The following is a 22410-nucleotide window of genomic DNA, read 5'->3' as shown; positions in this document are numbered from 1 at the left end:
GATGCGTCTGTAGTTAACACGAATTGTTTTGAAAAATCTGGATATTTTAATATTGGGGCATTTATTAGTAATTGTTTTAAATGGTTGAAAGCTGTAATAAATTCGGGGCTGTGTTCTACTTTAGATTTTTTCTTTAGACATAAGGTCATTGGTTTTGTGATTTTAGCAAAATTTTTAATGAATCTTCTGTAGTATCCTGCCAATCCTAGAAATGACTTAATTTCTTTTTGTGTTTGGGGGAGAGGAAAATTTTTTACTACTTTTATCTTATCAGGATTTGGACTAACGCCTTCTTTAGTGATTTTATGACCTAAATACGCTACTTCTTTATGTAGAAATTCTGATTTATCTAATTGAATTTTAAAGTTTGCCTCCCTTAGTCTCTGAAAAATTTTTCTTAATCGATCAATGTGTTCCTGTAGGGATGTGGAAAAAATTATAATATCATCTAAATATACTAAACAGATTTCGTTTTGGAAGCCTCTTAGCACATTATTCATAACACGTTGGAACGTAGAGGGTGAGTTTTTCAATCCGAAAGGCATGCGTTTAAATTCGAAAAGTCCAGTACCAGTAGAAAAGGCTGTCTTTGGGATGTCATCGGGATGCATTTCTATCTGATGAAAACCGTTAGCTAGATCCAGAGTTGAAAAATACTGAGCTTTACCGAGTTTATCAAGAATATCTGAGATATTAGGCAAGGGAAATTTATCATCAATTGTTTTTTCATTAAGTTTCCGGTAATCTATGACAACGCGCCATTTACGTTTATTTGATGCATCTAATTTTTTTGGTACGATCCATATAGGACTACTCCAAGGGGAATGTGAGGGTTGGATTATATTATTTTTTAGCATTTCGTCTATTTGTCTATTTACTTCGGCTTTATGTATTTCAGGATAACGGTAATTTTTTGTGTAAACGGGGGTTTCGTCAGTTAGATTAATTTTGTGTTTAATTTGATTCGTGAAAGATAATGGCACTTTATCGCAATAAAATATGTCTCGATATTCGTAACATAACTTCCTAATTACTTTATATTCTTCCTTATTACAGTGATTCAGTCTTAAATTTTTTAGATTTTCTTTTTGCAAATTGTCGAAATTACTTATTGAATGTTCGATTAAATTTTCATTGTTATCTTCTAATTTTTTTATGAAATTAGTTTCACATTCATTTATTAATTCTATTTCTAGAGGTTTAATAAATTGTATACTAACAGGATTTTCAGATGTGTTAGTAATGGTTGTTAACGCGAATGAACCGACAATTTTTACTAAAGCTTCGGGCATTTCAGCATTTACGAATTTTTCATATTTTAAGATTCCTATACCATTTTGTTCTGTCACGGGTATTTTAACTTTATGTGTTGTTCTTGGTTGAATAATAATTTCATCGAATTTAAATTTGGATTCGTCAAAAATTTTATTTATTTTTGGATCCGCTGGGGTGTTTTTAATATTATGTTGGTAATACAGTGGAATTATTACATTCGGTGTTTCCAGTGTAGACTCGCTAATATTTATTTTTGATTTTATTTGTTTCAAAAGATCTACTCCTATAAGTCCATCAAATTTTGGAGAAAAGTTAAAAAGATAGAATTTATGATGTTGATCAGGACAATTGAAAGAAGGAAATAATGGTATTGTCATTACTTCATTATGAACGGATGTTGCATGAGCTGACATTACTGAAAAATTTTCAATATTTATAAAGTCTGGGTAATATTTATAAGCTAACTGTGGATTTATAAAACTTTTCGCGCTACCTGTATCTAATAGAAATTGAGCATCAAGTTCAGGAAAATAAACTATTGGTAAATCAGAATGATTATAATTATTAACATATATTGAAGTGTAGTTTTGGGGAAAATTTTGCGTTAAGTTTGGTTGTTTGTATTCGGAGTTTCCTGAAAATTTCCGTCCTGTTCATTATAACAGTGGTTATTTTCGTCTAATTGATATATTTGATCGGAAAATTCTTGTGTATCATAATTTGTGTCGTAGGTGTATTGTTCTTCAAGGATGGGATATTCGTGATAATAAAAATCATAAGGATTTTCACTTTCAAAATTTGGTATTTCGTTGTTTGAATTAGCTTGGGGGGTTGTGGATTGATTGTCAATCTCTTTTGCTAGATAGTAATTTTTATTTGGTTGAATTTGATTTATACGGGTATTGCCTGATGAAGTATCCATAGGTTCCGGTTTGTCAAATTTTGGGGTTGGATTTTGGTTATATTGATTAAACATCGGTCTTGTAGTTGAATGCATAGGTCTTTGCATAAATGGGTAAGGTCTTGGATTAAATTGATGTCTTTGGATCATCGGGTTAATTCTTTGAATATTCGGGAAGTTTTGTCTTTGATTATTTTGGAAATTTGGTCTTGGAATATTCTGAAAATAAGGTCTTGTTTGGAAATTATTTTGAAATCTCGGGGGGTTAAAATTATTAAAACTTGGTCGAATTGTTGGCGGTTGAAATGGGCTAGTGAAATTTTGTGGAGCTAATGGGTAATTAATTGGGTATTAACCTAATAGAGGTTTTGGTTTATTTTGCATTGCAACAGGTGTAGTTTTGGTTGAAATATCAACACGATTTTTATAAGCGATAAAATTTTCTTCTTCTAACGAGAACGACATGGCTTCTTCGAGAGATTTTGGATTTCTTAAACGTACAACTAACTGCATATGGTAATTAAGACCGTTTATAAATGTTTTTAAAATTAGATCTTCAAATTGGATAATTTTTAGAGTTTTTATATTGATATCTTCGCATGTAGAGTTAATTTTTGAAAATAAAATACTACGGGCATCTTGCAAGCGTAAACCAAAATTATGCGCACTTTCGCTACTATTGGGTTTCATTGAAATTATATCCTGTAAAAGACAATCAACTGATCTTTGATCGGAGAACGTTGCCAGAAGGGCTGTTTTAATTTTTAACCAACTATCGAGTTCAGAACGAGAAGTTATTAAATCAGCTGCTCTACCAATTAATTTACTAATTATTGTATCGATTAAACAAACATTTATTGAAGCACTTGGGTTATTTACATTTTGATGATTAGTTAGAAAATTTTCGCAGATTCTAATAAAACGATTTATTTGTTTAGGATTGCCATCGAAATGAGGGATGTTATCCGCTTGGTACCTAACTAATTGAAGATTCACCGTATCCGGCATTGTGTTTAAATTAATGTCAGAATCGGAATCGGAATCAGATGATGTATTAAAATTATCGACAGAAGCTACTCTAGGTTTTAACTCTAATGTTTCAAAACGAGAAATTAATCTTTCCAGTTTGAATCAGAAAAATATTTACAAAAGAAAAACTTACATTAACAGTGAGAGAACGACGATTTTCATTCTTGGTTGTTTCGTTTCTTAATCTAGTTTTCCAATAGGATGAGCGATGCTTGTCTCTTCCCTGGGCTACGTATGAAATTCGGACGATTTTTGTTCCTTATTTCGCACCAATAGGGTTGTGGACGATGCTTGTTCCTTCCCCTGGCCAATTGAGCACTTTGCACCCACTTGAACAGTTTTTTGTGTTGTTCGGATTTCGCGAATAAACTCTTGAGAGAGACCAAACAGTGTCGATTTTGGAATGCTTGTTTCACGGAAATCCTACCGACTGCGCCAGTTTTCGTCGTGGAAAACGAATTTGATTTTTTTTAAAAAACTTTATTCAAGCGAGATGACAAAAAAGCTAGCGACGTGGTTCGCACCGTGGTTTTATACAGACAAATTGCTGACGCTTTGAGAAACAAGTAATATAATATGTATGGGAACCTTTACTCAGCAGTTTACAGTATTAAAGCGTTTATAACTCTAGCACCGTCAATTAGCAAGCTGTAATTTGTAATAATCAGCAAATATACGTTTTTTGCCAACCAGCATGACGTCATTGCGATTGTGTGTGGTTTCGACTATATATTATCGAACGTGGGAAATAAAATTAAAATAACATTTTTTGAAATTTTTTAAAAACAAAAAGCTTTCATTACTGAATATCCCAGGTAAACAAAATGTTCTAATATTTAATCATCTCCTATTCTTCAATTGAAACCTCCTCTATTTATAACATTGGAAAATTACCACTCTAACTGAAAAGCAGTTCTTAAAACAAATGGTTCCACTATTTTTGAAGATACGCTCGATGCCCTGCGACTTAAATATAAATGTTCAATCCCTTTCTGTAACTTCTGTTGAGAAATAGTCGTTATTTCCAATCATTCCTACGACTCAAAAAGCGCAATGTTGCCAATATCGTCGAAAATTATATTATTAAAATAATATTATTAGGCTTATAAAAGTATAGATAGAATAAAATGTCGTGTTACCATTTCATTAAGCATAATCAATAAAATTGCAAGTACATTTTTTCATCATAATAGCAAAATGGTAGCAAGAAAAGTTCTTTTACAATATGACAACGTCGGATAGGTAGTTTGTTGTTTGGTTTAACCTACATGGTACGTTGTAATACCAAGTATGCCTTGTTTTTGTGATAATAGTGGGTTTTAAAAGTGAAAAGGACAATGTTTTAAAGACTTATAGTGAAAATGACGCAACGATGTGAAGTTTGTAATAAACTTGGCGGTTTAGATTCCAACGTCTCATTTCATGGGTATGTAAACAAACTCACTGCTGTATTCAAATGCGGGTGTGCATTTATTTATTTATTTTTTATTTTCTTATGTCGTGCGGTATTTGTGCATAGTATACCTAATGTATTGTAGGTTTCCAAGAAACGTCGAAAGACGTAAAGTGTGGTGTGCGCTACTAGGATTTGCAGAAAATAAAGTCCTAAGACAAAAAGCTGCAATTTGTAGTGACCACTTTAAAACTTCAGACTTCGATTTTCGATGCGATGGAGTAAAATTTTTAAAACGGGATGTTTTTCCGCAAATATTTGATGCTGAAGTTTTTAGATCAGAAAAATCAAGGTACAGAATATACTTATCTTAATTTGTCTTTGAAATATAAGTGTTCTTATTATAATCATTCATTTATTTTTTAGGTCTTCATCTTTGTCCTATTCTCCACCACAGTCTCCTCCAAGAAAACGGTAGGTACATTACTTCACAAAATTTAGAAATTTGTTCTTGAAGAGCTCCAACCTCCTCGATTAGGAATAGGGAAATGTTAACAAAAATTGCACAGAATTTTGAATAAGTGCAGAAAATGTACTAATAAATATGGTGTTCCATTCTCTGCTTTGAGTTGACTTCACAACTCTAGACGTCACAGTGTACTAGGGTCATATACCAAATTTGGAAGAAAAAAAATTTAGTTCTTCTAAACTTCTAATATATAATAGGACACTCTACATGAATCACCCATTACAATAATTGTGTAGTAATTCTATGAAATTCCAACACAAAGAAAATGTAACTAAATTCTACATTTTTACCCTTAACTGTTGGTTAAAATTTCCAAAACTTTGGTAGAAATTATTCAGCTCTGTATACATGGTGTTTTGCCGGAATTTCAAAAAATTGTTTTAGTGTTGCATAAAATCTAAATACATTTCTAAATGATTTTAATCATGTGTGGTGTTCCGTAAAAACGTGACTATACAAAAATATATTTTTTTAAATGGAACCACCCTACACATTTTCCTATTTAATGATTCCTAAAAGAGAAGTTTATTTGACAATAATTCTTTTTGCGACATTGAAAATTTCAAGTGTCTAAGTAATTATTTCCTACAGTACGTTTTTCAAAGTCTTTTTATTATTTTTGGCTATTGCCCCTATTGATCCAAGTTTTTTTACAAGAATATCTTAATTGATTGTAAAACAAAAGTGGTACGGGATGTCGTATTTATTATCGAATCATACCTTATGCCAGATTCTGTAAAGAATGTCAAAAAGTGATAAAAGGTCTCTCCATTTACTTGTATTTTTAAAACAATATTTTGCTATACATATATATTTGTATTTTCAGGGACAAGTAACAAATTTCTTTTAAATGGGAGACCAAAGCAATTTACAATTCAATTCGCAGGTGTAAATATAGTTTTCTTTTACTGAAAAACTAGCATTAAAAGTTTGAATTCAAAAATTTTTCAACACCCTATTTTTATAATGTTATTATATTTGATATAAAACCTTATAGCTCCCGTTTTTGACATATTTTACAGTTGATTTCAAAAGTAACGTTTTTGGTTTGTAGGTGTAAAAGTAAATAAATGCAGGGTACAAAGTAACAATAAAAATTTGAATGAAAAAATAAAATTTATGAAAAATTCTTTAAGGTACATATTAAGAAATCGACATTTAAATAACACAATTTTTATTTTAAATTTTATTATTAATTGACAAACATAAAATCGTACTAAAGTAAAAAGATGAACTTGTAATAATTTTGTGTTGGTATTGACCGAAATAATGAAAAAACTGAAAATGCCATTCTCATGAAATTTGGTATGTGGGGTCAGAATAATATTTGGAACCACTTTTTCAAATAACTTTTTCCGATATATTTGTCTCTAAGCTATCAAATCAAAATAAAATTAATCTATATATCACTGAAAAATACATTTCTGTTACTATGATATTGTTTTGGGAAACCTGAGGCAAGACCCGAGGTTAAGTTAAGTCCATATTTCTCGAAACCAAAACTACATTGTTGCATTGCAGTGTAGGATGTTTGCAAGAAGAAGTGTTTGTGGTACAAATCTGCCCTTTCACAAGTAAGCATATAAAGTCCAGTAGACATAATACAATTTCCACATGTACTTTTGTACCTGTACTTTTAACAGATAAAAATTGCTATGAATGCATGTATTTTTACCTAGCAATTTTTTTATGGCAGACATAAATAACTTTTCGTGCAAAATGTTTTTAGAATTTTGTTTTTATTTTTTTCTATATCGATACAATAATCTTTTAGTGTTTGTTGGTGTTAAATAGCTAAAAGTGCATAAGGAAAATCCATGATCCCTATACTAAAGGCGACAGATCTCAATAAAATCCAATTTATACTGATTATATTAATTTGTGTATTATCTAAAACCAATTTCTATACAATTCTCTTAGTGCCAATTTGGGTTACATATTGAAATACAGTTTTCTTTGAACAAATTAGTTGTTGGCATGTTTTGTAATAGTTTTCAATTTTCCTGGTTTAATTTTGCAATACTCACAGGTCGTTAAACAAGTTATATTTTCGGGATATGTCAACTTCTATTATGGTAACTTTTTTAAATTTCTCTCATATTCTACAGGTTGTCCCAAAAGTGTTGAAACTATATTCCCTAGATATTTAGATATATAGCATTTTTAAGGGTCCATAAAATTAATTTGAATTTTGTGAAAATGCAATCTGGATTTAATTTCTCCAATATTTATGAAGTATTTAACTTATGTAAGGGCAATTATGGTAAAATGCACCAAAAGACTACGATACCAGTTATAAAAAGTTTCCAATGTTGGAAAGATTATCCAAAAATCAAACTGAACTAAAAAGTACTTTAAGTGGCTAAATTAATTATAGATGATTGTAATTATAGAGATGGCAGATAATTGCTCACATTAATTATTCTAAGATCAAGTATATAAAAAATTATATAGAAGTAAAAATGATATTGAATTACACAAATTGTAACAATTATTATTTAAAAAAAAAATTCATTTGTAAATTTTAGTCATCTTGTTCCGAGTAGTCATTGGAGTCCAGAGAAATAATAAGGATCTTCACAGAGTTTTTTAGCATGTTATCGGCTTCCGATATTCTTTCTTCCTTTTTAATCATATGTTTGAGGAGCACTTACTTCATTTTCACAATCCTCTATCTTTATTGCCTCCTCCCTATTCCTTCGTTTTAGAAGTAGTATAATGCCTTGTTACAACCCCTTTTTCTTGCGCCCATACCGAATCAATGGGATTTAAAAGTGAAATGGCGGAACACGAATTACCATTATATTTCATTTAACAGACACGACAGGGATAAGATCTAGCATTTGCCGAGTTCAATAAAGAATAAGAGAATTAGGTACAAGCCGGTTCAGCCTGCCGGTTCGATACTCTTGACAATCGCCAAGGGTACAATACTATGAAATAAGCTAAGGCTAAGTTTTACAGTTTGAATGGGAAACAGGAATATATGGACGAATCTACCAACATAAACTAAATCATAAATTCTGTTCAACCTTTAAAAGAAACTGTTTTAATAAAAAGAAAATAGTTATATCAATAATACATTTTACTGCTTTCCAGTTGTACTAGTAAGTGTAACAATGAAAATGTGGAAAATGTTTCCCTGTGCACAATAGCAAAAGTTCAAGATCTAAACTGGGGCAATCTCATAGAAGTGTTTTTCGTATCAAAAGCTTCTCTAATTTCTCGTGAATTTTCTGGTCAAACAGGGTAACCAATAAGGAAGAAATGAATATTCATCATTTCCAACGATTTTTTTCAATTTTAGAACACCCAAAAAATTACCATCATCATCAGGTACTTACATGGTCCATGAAATAGATGCTCTTGAAGAAATCGCACAGAGGGAATGTGTGAACCTTTCTGACAGTAATGATGCAATTACAGAAGAAATATCACATAACAGGTGAGTTTTTTTAATGTGAGTTAATAGGCATGTGCGTTATATATTTTTTAAAAAACCTTTTTGATTTTCTGTAACTTTTTTTGGTTCTTCAGATATCGACATAAATAAAGAATACTACATGAAAGGTTAGCAATCACGTTTTTCGGTAAATTATTTGATATGTTGATCTCACTTCTTTTCGAGATGTTTGCAACAATATATTTACATATAATTTTGAGGAGTACTGGGACTGACAATTAAAGTTATCTTTCCATTTGACATATTGCTAAGCATGATACAGTATTGACACAGTTTTTGTTATTATTAAAATGACATTTCGCCAACTTAACATCTATGAATAAGTTTTAAGATACTAATATGTCGGCGTCATAGAGGTAACTTGCTAGCGTCCAATATACACGGGAAAACTTTTACATTCCAGCATCCTAGCGTCCTTATGTATATTTTTCATTTATTGCGCAGATTTCTGAGCGTCCGAGCAACGTTGCCCGATTGATTGTGTATTAAACTACATATAAATAGCTATCGTCTTCAGAACACGCTTCTCGTTTTTGACATAACGGTGCACAGTCGAGCGGGTATAAGGCGATTCATATTTTCGCTATATTTTGAATAATACTTTGTTGCGAACTGTTTTATTTTTTTATTTTATTATATTTGTTTTTGGTAGATTTTTTAATTTTTAAAAATCTTTGCTAAACTTAGTTTCTTTGTGTAGATATTTTCTTTAATGCGTCGCCCGATTTCGGAAACTAATTCTTTGATTGATTGTAAGGCAATATGTTTTCCAGATATATTGCACTTGTAACTACGTTAATCAGGTGCTGGTTGGACCTAAACTTACATAAAAAGTGTTAATTTCAGGGGTGCCCCAATAACCAATATTTTTTAAATGGAAATCTATACCACTTTTTTTACAACTTAATAGTTGAAAATAAATACTATTATTAATTTCTCAAAGAAACTTCCACAGGCTACTGTAAAACTTTTTACAAAACTTCTGGATTCCTCCTGCGTCGGTTTTTGCTGAATCGAACTTGCTGACGTTTCGCCAATCATCCTGTTGGCTTGTTCAGAGCTTGACTGAAACTGGGTCGTATTTTACTCTGTACCCGCTTACATATTGTTTGAATGGTCGGAGCTAAATGACGGGCATAAACACCGCCTCGGATGAGTGATTCCCATATTGGTGTTCAATTAATTACATTAGATACACAAGATATTCTAGTTATTTTCGACGAAGAATCCCTCTTTACCAAAGTTACTATTCCTGAAACTCTCAACATCTCTCTTGCTTACAGAGCCGTAAAACTATCTCAGCCCGAGTCACTGAACCCAGATTAAAATATTAATTCAACCTCTTTCTCTGCTCTTCTCTCTGATAAGTTCCACATTAAAGATATTAAGCGGTCGATCAAAAAATACACTTTACCACAACCTTCCAATAGCAATCAGGCCGAAAGCAATCCTACACTTGCCACCTACATTCAAAATATCACAGACCACATATCAAAAGTTCTAAAGAAGTATAACGTCAAAACCAGATTTACCACTTGTCCAAAATCTCTCGACATCTTTGGTCCGTCAAAGATAAAATTAAATTTGAGATGCCAGGAGTTTACAGCATTCCATGCATATGCGGCAAAGAAGACATTGGAGAAATCGGGCGAAAAATATCAACTAGGCTCAAAGAACAAGAAAGAGCCTTACAAATAAGACAAATAAACTCATCAGCTGTTGCCGAACACAATCACGAAACCGCACATAAAATTTTATTCGATAAAACTAAAATTCTTCCATGTAATCAATTCTCCTACCAACGAAAAATCCGAGATTCTGTAGAAATCTTAACTGCGACTCTGGTTTTACCTGTCACCAGCATGGGAATCGGTCATCCGAGATGGTGTTTCTGTCCCTCATTTAGCTCCGCCCCCCTCAAACAATATGTAAGCAAGTACAGAGTAAAATTCGAGCCAGTCAAGCTCTGAAGAAGCCAACAGGATGATTGGCGAAATGTCAGCAATTTCGACCCAGCAAAAACCGACGCAGGAGGAAAACAGTGTAAAAAATAAATACTAATATTTAAATACTATTTTTTTAAAATGTTTTCTAAGTTCTCGACGGTTGGCTTATTTGCAGATCAATAAAGAAAAACTGTTAATTCCGAAATTAATGTCATTTTCAATTATTTTCTTTTACGAGGTCAACCGAGGCATCATATTACTGTGTTTTGTGTGTTTAATGTTGGTCTAAAATGGGCCGATGCTAGTTATTTGGAATATTTAGGAGGAATAATTAGAGGTTTTTATCAAATTATAAAGAACACAGACAACTGCGATGAGAGCGGCATTCTTTACTCAACAAAATTAATATTTTCTTCAGAAGGCTATTTATAAATCTTCTAGATCCCTTCTACATCGTTTGTCAACTTTTGCTGACGTCTCCCCAATCATCCTGACGGCTTCTTCAGAACTTAAGTGAAGCTTGCGCACATTCTATTCTGAATCCACTTATTTACTATTTCAGAGAGGCGGAGCTAAAGAAGGGACATGAACATTGTCTCGGATTTCCATATTGGTGAAAGACAGAGACGCGGTTAAGATTATTTGGTTGTTTAGAGATTTCTATGGATTTTCGAATATTTCCCTGGTAGAAGAATTGATTACATTGATAAATTTTTAATTTGATCGAGTGAGATTTCGGTTTCATTATTGTTTTCGGCAACTGCTTATGACTTTATTTGTCTAACGTCTTTAAGCCACACTGAATAATAGGAATTTTAGAGCAGGAATTTGAAAGGGAGATTTTTAAAAAATAAATTTGGGAAAAAGATTTAGATGGTATCCAAGGAACTAAAGTGACACTTTTTATCTCGAGGCAAAAGTTTATAGAGAATATGTCGAAAATCACTTAAAAAGATACTTTAGTTCAGAGGTCTATAAACTAAATATGCACTTTGAGAGTATATTTAGAAAAAGATTGTTAAAAAAGTAATATAGCCAAATATTGTTCGGTGGCAGTGATGACACATTATTGAATATTCCGTACTTTACTTTTTATCCCTCTCATTCCTTGTTCAACTTTATTTTTATTTATATCTTAGGGGACAATGAAGAAAAATAACTATTAAAAAGAACACTTTTATCGAATAACTTTTATCAAAGTTCATTTGAAAATGGTAATTGTTACTAAAATATAGAAACGTTACTTTTCAAATTTATTTTGATTTGATTAAAAGCAAAAGTCAAGAACTTAAATCGTTCAATAAAATAGTTTAAAATAGTTTTTATATGTTAAGATAATATTATTAGACGATAAAATCAAAATACTTTATTACCTAATTATTTAGATAAGTATTTAGCAAATGATATTTTAATTTGCAAATTCCAACAACTTCTTTTCCAATTGCATTAGACAACCATTTATATTGAATATTTCTATAATATAAATATTTATATTCGAAATTTTTAATATTTCGAACATCGCTCTAAATAGTATTTAGCAGAAATTATCGGAAGAACGTAATAATTCTAAAAATGTACCCAAAAATTAAAAAAGATTCAGAAGTTATTGCATAATATTCGCATATAAAAAACCAAAACTTGTTGGTGCCACTTTGTTTAATTAAAACATTATTTTAATAATATTGCTTAATGGAGCTGAAGATTTATATAATGCAATAATAATTAAATAATCGAAAAATAGCAATTCGTGCAATTAAATAAAAAAACAATAATTTTTTTAAGTGATCGAGGATAGCTCGGTTGGTAAGTCGTTAGACCTGCCAACTTGACTTGCAGCAGGTTGTAGGTTTGATTCCCACCTGGAGCCTTGGGTGTTGTTATTGCGTTCATTGAATTAAGGTAAAAAAAAATTGCAACGGGCGGACAAGTAGTTGAAAAAAGAATAACTTTATGCAATGAGCGGATTTTCTCAGAACGAGGAGAGCAAGCGAAACAAAAGAGTTTCGCGATGTGTGTCACACACACATTGGCAACAGGATGTAAATATGATTTTTGTAAATTTTGAATTCTTTACCACACATTTCGAAAATAAATTTTTATTAATTATTTAATTTTTTAATAGAAAAAAAGTCTTGTGTATTTATGTTGCGTTTACGTTAATTCTAACTTAGCCTAATTCCTAATTTGTGGTAAAAAAAATAAAATTCTCTATTTCCACCGTCTCTACATGCTCAAACTATGGAGCGCCAATCGATTTCATTCATAATGAAAAACAAAACAACTAGGCGATGCAGATCCGTTACCTCACAATTTCGCGCCAGTCTGCAAAAGTTAATAGTGACAGTGTTGCCACGCAACAAAGGCGCAAAGGACGTCTGGAAATCGACGAGCTGAAAGTAGAATATATCTTGTAAAATATACAGAGACTGGGTCTCGCTCCTCTACCGGGTATACAGTTGAACTGACAATATACAAGAAAATTCAGTTTACTATGATCGTAGCGTCTTTCTGAAAATTTTAATTTAGACTACTTAGATCTTGTATATACCGTTTCTATAGCTCTGCATCCGGCCGTTCATATATGGACGCCCGGTTGTAGACGGACGCTCGGAAAATAGCAAATGGTTAATGTACGTAATATATATATATATATATATATATATATATATATATATATATATATATATATATATATATATATATATATATATATATATATATATATATATATATATATATATATATATTATGGACGGATTCAAGTACTCTAGTACTAGCTTGTTATAGTTTGCTGTGGTGTTTTTTGGGTCTTATATTTGTAGTTCAAAAATTAGCTGGAAATCATTGTTTCCATGTCTTAGAACACATAAGAGCACAGTATACAGGGTGGTCCGAATCATAACGGAGAGACTTTACCAGCGTATATGGCCGTTGAGAATAAGTGAAAAAGTTCTTATAAGCCTAAGCCCTAAAGTGCATCACTTCGGAGATACAGGCTTTTGCAATATTGCGAATTAAATCGATTTTTTTTAAAACTCAGTTAACAATGCATTGCTAAACTGATTGGTTATTAGCTAATTTACCAATCACATCTTTGCACTTGACAGTTTTGAAATTTTTGGGAGTAATTTTTTTCGTGTGGTGAATTAATAGCTATTTTGTAACTTTTAAGACATTCTGCAAATTTTTATGTAAACTTTTCAGTTGCCCTAAAAAATGTGAAAAATCAGAAAAGGGATCTATTTAGATCTATTTCGACATTATTCCCCTATTAACAAATATTTAAACAATTTTTAGATCTTTCGGTAGAGAAGATTGGAATATTGGTAATATGGTAAGGTATCATAGCAATCCTTTTAAAATTCCCAACGAGATATTTATTAACTTATTTTGGTCTAAATAAAATGGCCACCAGAAATTTAATAGCTGAAATACAATCATGCACAAGACACCAAATTGCTCTTCATTTCCAGGCCTATTTGAAGGGTATAATTTTAATAGTCATTGTGTATATCAAACTGAACATTTAAATTTAGTAATTAATTAACCTGCAGTAAGCAGTATTATTAACGAACTCAGCATTTGTGCCTGTTTACCCCTTGCACAGATAAATTAAGTTTCTCATAAATGTTCTTCTTTTTAAACACGACTAAGACAACTTACGTACAATAACCAATTGGCAATGTTGACTACGGTCTTGTTTCGTAACTGTTGTTAAAATCGAAGAAACCGAATAGAACATAATTTGTTAAAGAAACTTCCACAGGGTACTGTAATACTTGTCACAAAACTTCTCGATTCTTCCTGAATCAAACTTTCTAACGTTTCGCCAATCATCCTGTTGGATTCTTCAGAGTTTAACTGAAACTGGCTCGCATTTTACTCTGTACCTGCTTATCTATTGTTTCAGGAGGGCTGAGCTAAATGAGGGGAATAAACACCGTCTCGGATCTAGCTTCTTTATTAAAACCCTTTCCAGGGAAAACTGATAGGTTCATACTTAATTCCTTTCACTTCATTGAAAAATTGAAAAGCATTATATTAGATACACAAAATATTCTGCTTTAGCTTAGACGTAGAATCCCTCTTTACTAAAGTCCCTATTCGAGAAACTCTCAACATCATTTCAGATATATTAAAATCCGAGAATCTTGAACCAAAACTGCTTTTCTGGAACATTCTTTTCTTATAATGGACAAATTTTTAAACAAACATCGGGAACAGCTATGGGTTGTCCACTATCACCACTCATCGCGAATATATTTGACAAGAAAGCTCTCTTCATGGAAACGTTACGTCGATAATACTTTTGTTATTTGGCTTCATGGTCAAGAATCCGTAGTAGATTTTCTCCGACATTTGAATGTACATATATTTTACCTTTGAATTAGAAACTAATAATAGCCTCCCATTTTTAGATATTGTTATCAATAGAAAATCAGACCTAACATTGGTTTATTGTGTTTATAGAAAACCTACGCGCACAGACCTTAATGCATTGTCACATCACCAACCGGCCCAAAAATAATCGGTTATCACCTCTTGTTTACAGAATCATAAAACTATCTCAGCCCGAGCCACTGAACCCAGAATTAAAACACCTTATCCCTGCTCTTCTCGCTAATAATTTCCACATTAAAGATATTAAGCGTTACCACACAAAATACACTTCACCACAACCAGCAAATAACAATGAGGCCGACAACAATCCCACACTTGCCACTGTTATCCTTCCTTACATTCAAAATATCACCGACCACATATCGAAAGTTCTAAAGAAATATAACTTCAAAACCAGATGTACCACTTGTCCAAAAATCTTTCAACATATTCGACCCGTCAAAGACAAAATTCCATTTGAGATGCCAGGAAAGAATACATTGGAGAGACCGGACGAAAAACCTCAACTAGGTTGCCGAACACAATCACGAAACCGGACATATAATTTTATTTTACAAAACTAAAATGCTTGCATGTAATCAATTCTTCTACCAACGAAAAATCCGAGAGTCTATAGAAATCTATAAGCAACCTAACAATCTTAACCGCGACCTGTCACCAATATGGGAATCAGTCATCCAAGACGGTGTTTATGCTCCGCCCCCCTCGATTAATATATAAGCAGGAGGAATCCAGAAGTTTTGTGAAAACGATTAGACATGTCTATTTTGCTATCGTTTATTAAAGTCTTGACAATATTTTTATTTAACCATCACCATAATAATGTAGAAACATAATTATAATTTATTATTTATGCTATAAACATGTTTGTTGGTGGCAGTAGTACCTACTTAGTTTGAAATCAAAATCTAGAAAAGTTTTCTCCAAAACGAAGCACTTTTGGACATAGTTGATATGATTTTTCTTACCTATTTTTATCAGCTGGGTATGCTGTTGAAGTTTCTCCATTATAGTTCGGACCACCCTGTATAGAAGATCTAACTTTAAATATATCAACGCTAATAATGTGGCCGCAAGAAAATGGTGACCATACACAGCTGTATTTAGAATCGTAAAAGAATTTAATTAATTTTTATTGATGGAAATATGAGAATAACCCTTTTATTGCCTATTTCCCGAAAGAAAAAAACAATGGAATTAAGGCGTTATATTGAATAAACAAGATGTTTATTTATTATATTTATTTTCTATATATATATTTTCTTTTTTAACTTAAAAACAAAAAAGGTACAACCAATCAAAATATAATCAAGATAAGTTGAACGCACGATAATCTTACTGCTATGTTGTGCCGGTTATAGCTTGGTTTTAAATCAGTGCTATGTGCTATGAAATTTATGATATTGTTAACAAACTACTGAGTAAAAAGGAAAGCATAAGCAGAAGAAAAGAGTAGACAGTAGTTATTAATTACAACATATCAAACTACATTAAGTAAATTAATGTAAATAATTAATAAAATAAATGAAAACAACGTGATTGTTTTCCTTAAAACCAATGTAAATTATATGTAGTATATAAAATTTTTAAAGATTTTTAACATGTTTGTTTTGTTTTTAAAATGTATTATTATAACCGGTAACGTTATCATGAAGAATAAAACCAAATTTGTCCTGTATGTTATGTCATGTGTTATCAAATAAGTATTAATACAGCAGTAAATTATTTTCCAGGATATGTGTTCAACCTGATCGACTGCAGTTCATGAAAAGGTGAGAGATTAAATGATCAATATTCATTTCTTATGAAACAGTAGTGAAAAGTAAAATAAGCGGGTGCATCTCCGAAAAGGAATAGGATCACTGTAAGCCTTGCCAAATTATGCATTTAAATGATCCATAACTTTTAATTTTCGGGCATTAAATAAGCGTGAAGGGAAAGAGAGATGTCTGGCTGATTGAAATGCCTATAATATTAGCAGGATAAAATTAAGATTTTGCACTTTTCCTTATCAACCTTGTTTGTGAAGGTTTTTTCTTGCAAACTCGGCCTTCTTTCTGTTACTGTTGAAATAATTGAAATTTGAAATTTCGGAGAAACACTAAAAAAATATGAATGTTTGAATTGGCACCCTCTAGTGAGAGCAGTGAAAACCGTTTATCACAAATATGTTTTTTTCTGAATAAGCAAGGTTTATTCTTTTAAAGGCCTTGCTCAAATATGTTGAGTTAAACTTATGTTATAGACGTTTCAATCAGTCCCCTACGCCCATATTTGATGATACTACGATTAAAAGACAATTACAGGGTCTTATCAACTTATAATAGAACATTATTTAGGAATGCATTCTTCTACCAGACCATATCTGTAACGCCCCCTTGAGGCATAAATATGACCTTCAAAATTATTTTCATTTGCTTATTTACCCACCTTGTACTAGTTTTGTTTTGCACATCGGTTTTTTAGTTACACTTGCATTCAATTTTCTGTAATATTTACCACAATTTTTAGGGTTAAAGTGCCAGATTGTGGGGACGGACCATTTTATATGAAAACAGTGAGGAAACGCATTAGAAACCGAACGTTGCTAGTGCAAAGACGCACAGTCAAGGATATGAAGCGTTCGAATATAGGATGGGGAGTGAGAATTCAAATGTTTCCTTCACTGTTGAGAAGTTTGAACCATAATTCTAAAATAAGAAAAATACTAAAAGCAACAACGAGGAAGGAAAGTGATTTTCGCCTAGTCTGAACTATTTTATTCTATTCTATACTGATCGAAGTTGCAAGAAGCGATAGTTAAGTAGTAATTAAGAATTATTTTTATTAAAGATAAGAAAAATACATTGTACATAAATTAAATTATAGAGAATCATAATATTTTTCGTTGTCTGACGAACTCTCATCTCCTATTGATGAAATATTCACAATCTCACATTTTGTCCTCTTCGTTAATGACATCCTGGAATGCTTTTCACCAGTTCAGGTTTAATAAAAAATATCAACATATAATCCTATATCAACATATAATCCTTTAGCTTGTTGAAATTCTTAGTGCTTGAATCACTTTATATTTGCTAGATCTGCAGATGGTGTAATACTAGAAGAAAAATAGTTTTTAGTAGTTAGAGATCGGTCATGCCTACAAATGAATTCTGCTGTAATCATTTTTTTTTTGGGATCATACTATGACAGCGTTCCACAATTAGTAACCGTTGGTACTTATCAAGGGAATTTTCCAATTAAAAGGTTTAGTTTGTTGGTTTAGGAGTAATTAAAGCTAATATGTAAACTCTGATATTTTGATCAGATATATAAAACGTTGTTATATTTACAATTACAATTTTTCGACCACCGCGCAAAATCTCTGAACATGGTTGGCCATATCGTCTTGTGGCTTGGTCTGAACGCTGCTGCACTGTCAGTCTCTCTGAAGTGCTGTAACTTTCCCTATTTGGCCTTTGTCGCCTTTGGGTCGTACCTGTTATGGATTATTGAGCCTTCGTTGCTATTTACCAAGCCCTTGTTGTGGCCCATGGAGCCCGTGGATTGCCAAGTACTTGTGGACTATCGAGCACCTGTTGTTGTTTGTTTCGTTTCGTCCCCAAATCTACAGATCCATTGATCCGCATGTATATTTCATATTTTACCATTTTCGTTCAGCCTACAGGTACGTTCTTCTCCCTATTTGATTAATTACTGAAGCTGGGGTCCATTTTTCCACGTTCGATTATTCAGTCTTCCAAAAAAAGTGTCATAGTTGGAGCTTGTTTGATATTCTGCATTTATATAGAAAAGAGAAAACGGGCGATCAAAACTGAGATCCATTTTCTTGTTTTTAGGATGTGATAATGCTGCTGTTAATTTTGCTTTCAACGTTTTCAATGAGTTTTCTGCCTCACATTTTGGGTATTCCGAACATCGAATATGCGCAGCCATTTTATTCATCTGATATGCTATTGGATATTTACTACAAGCATCTACCATAATTTAATAAAATTTGTTCAATTTCAAAAGATCTATTAGAATTCTTTCCCAAATTTCTTTAGGAGGGTTAATGGAGCTTTAGATGGATTTTGCGTACCTGCAAACACTATACACACCTGGATATTATCATCTCGCTTGCCTTATTGATCCCAGGCCAACATATATAAGACCTCGCCCAACTTTTAGTTTTGTTAACTCCGAAATACGATGTATGTAGATCCTGTCATAATCCATACCTTAATTTCTCACATGATTCCAGCATAAAATTCCTCGTTGGTATGAGATCTGATCATTTTTTCATCATAATTTTCTTCAGATGTACATCCAGTCTCGATTCTGCAGGCACTCTATCCCAATCTATCGGCCAATCTGCAGTTGTATCAACAAACTTTAAGTATTCTCCTTTGCCCTTGAATTCTTTTAATTTATCTTTTAACAGAACTCTAACCAAACTAACCAAAACTATTATTGTTTCCCTGTATTTTATATGAGAAACCCGCCAAATAAAGAGGTCATCTTTGCATTCTATTAGCATGCATCACTAGTAAGTCTTTATACTCCTCCAAAATTGTTGTAAGACTCTTTTGGTCTTTTTTCAGAACTAATCTTTTTCCTACCAAGTATTTTTCAAACTTTTTTACTGAATAATAAATTTTGAAGTGTAATGTAGTTAGACTTACTTGGCATCAGTGTACCTGATATACACGCATTTCGTCTTTCCGTACCGTCCTCTCGATCTGGCTGAGACTACCAGAAACACCATATTTGCTCTCATTCTCCGCTATTCTCCGTTTGATCTCGTTAAATGCATCTTCACACTCCCTAGTCAATCTAAATACAGAGTTTCTCTTTAATAAGTCATATAGAGTTGTTAAATTTTGTAGTAATTTGGAATAGTAATTAACTAAACCCACAAAACTCCTAACTTGGACTTTATTCGTTGGTCTACCAGCTCTTCCTACTGCCTTAATTTTATCTTTCTGATACCATCTTTAGTAATAACAACTCCCAAAAAATTTATTGAGTCTTGGAAAAATAGACATTTTTCTTTCTCCCTGCCTGAGTGTACTCTTGAGACAAATCAATTTTACTAAATCTCTCACCTCGATAAAGCTTTGCACGATTGGAATCGGGTGTCTCACCTCTTGAAAGTACTTGTTTATGGTAGCTTTGAAATTTCCACATAACCTCAGTCTTCCATGGTTCTTCGGAATCGCCACTAATCGGGTACCCCACTGACTGTTCACCACTTTCTCTATGATGCCTTCTCTCTCCAATTGGTCTATTTCTTGTTGATTTCGATATGCATATGGCAAGTTTCTAGGGTTGACGAGACAGGTTTCACATCAGGTTGTAACTGTAAAGTAACCGTATTATATTTATATAATCCTGGTTTCAATGCAACAGTATCTCTATACTTTGTTATCAATTTTGATCAAATTTTAGATTTTAGCATTCATAATATTTAATTTGATTTTAAATTTCCATAGAGAATCACGATGCACTATAAAGTTCCACCATCTTTTATCATAAAAAATCTTGCTTTACGTTACTGTTGAAAAATACATCACATTTAAAAAATCCCATGATCTTGAAATTTTATCAGTTATAACCGCACAAAATGGTGTTGTCTTTTTTTACTCACTGTTTTACTCACTGTTGCCTCACTCTGGTGAGGCAACAGTTCTATTATCTTGTTCATTGGTAACAGATATAGTCCATTTTTGTTTTCACTCTTCAACACAAAATTTCTACCATTTATAGTTGTGAACTACAATCTTGTGCCCCATTGTAGTTAGCTTTGAGGCTGATAACAAATTGTGCCTCATACCTGGAACAAGGAGTGCTTCAATTGACAATTTGACCCCTTGACACTCTGCTTTTAACACTCCCGTCTTGTTGGACCTTAAAATTTCTTCATTGGCTATATGTATTGACACATAATTTGGTAGCTCCTGCACACTAGAATTTTTCCTTCCAATTCCTTTTGTACAAAATAATTGCTTGCTCCTGAGTCCAATACGAAATTCATACCTTCAATGTGATTTCCGTAATTTGCTGCATACAGAATTGCGTCTTCTTCGGCTGTGTTGGCCTTCTGATTTCTATCTTCCGACGTTTGTACACTTCCTTTTCTTCTATCAACACGTGGGTTACCTCTGAATCCTCTATGTTGCCTGCCTCGAAAGTTCCCTTTTTTTCGTGGATACTATGCTTGAAAATGTTGGGGACTAAAGCACGCAAAACATTTCTTGCCACTTACATTGAAGCCTATTTCGCTAGCTTCATTGCTACAATTAGCTTTTGATTTCATTTTTATTTCCTCGTCCAATAACCTCCAAAGCTGTTACAAGGGTATCATATTGTACAGGCAGTGACAATAGTAAATGGCAAACTTTATCACTCTCACTTAGGTCTGATCCATGCTCCTGATAATTGTATCAAATTTTAGGAAATGTCTTCAAGTCTTTCATTCGCGGTAGTTTTTAGATGTAACAGTTTTCTCCAACAGGATAATCTTGTAAAAGAGCTAGACCTTACAAACACATTTTTCAATGCCTCAATTTGCGTCTTTGCACTTTTGCAATCTTTAATAATATCCAAGTGTTTGTCCGACATACTTTGAACTATTATTGACTGTGCTTTATAATCCTTTTTCTTCCATTCCTCCTTTTCATTCGAAGTAACACTTTCTGCTGGTTTATTACCTTGGATGGCCTCTTGGCAGTTTTCCCTTCGAAGCAAAGTTACAATTCTGACTTGCCAATTATTAAAATTGTTTGCTTCTAAAATTGGCACTGTATTGCTCTGTATTCCAGTCATAGCTAAAAGTACGAAATTCCAAACTGTTTACAGCTCTTATTTTACAATCCTTCGCTTCTGTAATCTGGGCCCATAACCACTTCAATTTTGGGGGTTTAATAACACACACTGAAGCGTTTTATTTAAGAAGGTTGCAATTTCTTTCTTTTCGAGTTTATGCACGTCTCCCAGTTTTTGACCATGTCACTTTCAACTTCTGTGCTAGTATAGTCCACAAGAAGGTTTTGGTTGCCTCAAGGTGTACGTGTCCTAACTTCTCAAGCCATGTTGTAAAAAAAATTCTAGCTTCTTTTGCATTTTTTTAACCCTCAGTTACTATCGTCTATTTTGGGTCACGCAAGTACTATCGTGGGGTGTTTCGACACCCCAAATTTTTAAATTCTGTATTTTTTTTTTATTAAGATATAAAATAAATCTGATAATGTATAGTCACTCTTGGGTTAATTAGCTAATAATTATTTCAAAAATTAACATTAAGTTTTATTAAAATGTATTCTGTGGTTAATAATATTCATTATGGTAACAAAATTAAAAACTAAAAGACATGTGTTCCTTAAAAAACCAATTAAAAAAAAACAGTTCATTTAAAAAAAAAATCCTTAGAGTTCTTCGTTCCTGAGGCATGTGGCTAGCAACCTGTAACAAATAAACTTCTATTACTTT

The 22410-nt window shown here is 32.4% G+C and overlaps 2 protein-coding genes across 8 annotated transcripts in view; one reads left to right on the top strand and one right to left on the bottom strand.

Annotated features, from left to right (window-relative positions):
* Positions 1–4475: 4475 nt before the first annotated feature.
* Positions 4476–17738, top strand: LOC132700917 (THAP domain-containing protein 2-like). The gene is made up of 6 exons (XM_060668510.1): positions 4476–4631; positions 4744–4950; positions 5025–5072; positions 8435–8572; positions 16671–16709; positions 17449–17738. Exons 1-6 carry the CDS (start codon positions 4567–4569, stop codon positions 17687–17689), a joined length of 738 nt encoding a protein of 245 aa, XP_060524493.1. The 5' UTR covers positions 4476–4566; the 3' UTR covers positions 17690–17738.
* Positions 17739–17901: 163 nt separating this feature from the next.
* The window catches only part of LOC132700915 (cytochrome P450 4C1-like), a 61260-nt gene continuing 56751 nt past the window's right edge, over positions 17902–22410 (bottom strand). For 6 of the 7 annotated variants that reach the window (XM_060668502.1, XM_060668505.1, XM_060668506.1 and 3 more), the window contains one exon: positions 18044–22383. The gene's annotated coding sequence lies outside the window, so the exon portion shown is untranslated. The other variant, XM_060668507.1, reaches the window with a different exon arrangement.

This window comes from Cylas formicarius, unplaced genomic scaffold (genome assembly GCF_029955315.1).
Source record: "Cylas formicarius isolate icCylForm1 unplaced genomic scaffold, icCylForm1.1 PGA_scaffold_4__25_contigs__length_36172078, whole genome shotgun sequence".
NCBI classification, from domain to species: domain Eukaryota; kingdom Metazoa; phylum Arthropoda; class Insecta; order Coleoptera; family Brentidae; genus Cylas; species Cylas formicarius.
The sequence above is the reverse complement of the archived record's forward strand: the minus strand, read 5'-3'. Positions and strand labels throughout refer to the sequence as shown.

Coding starts and splice junctions, on each gene's coding strand:
- LOC132700917 (XM_060668510.1), top strand. CDS start 4,567: ATGACGCAACGATGTGAAGTTTGTAATAAACTTGGCGGTTTAGATTCC. Junction 4,632..4,743: donor TCCAACGTCTCATTTCATGG/GTATGTAAACAA, acceptor AATGTATTGTAG/GTTTCCAAGAAACGTCGAAA. Junction 5,073..8,434: donor CAGTCTCCTCCAAGAAAACG/GTAGGTACATTA, acceptor TTTCAATTTTAG/AACACCCAAAAAATTACCAT.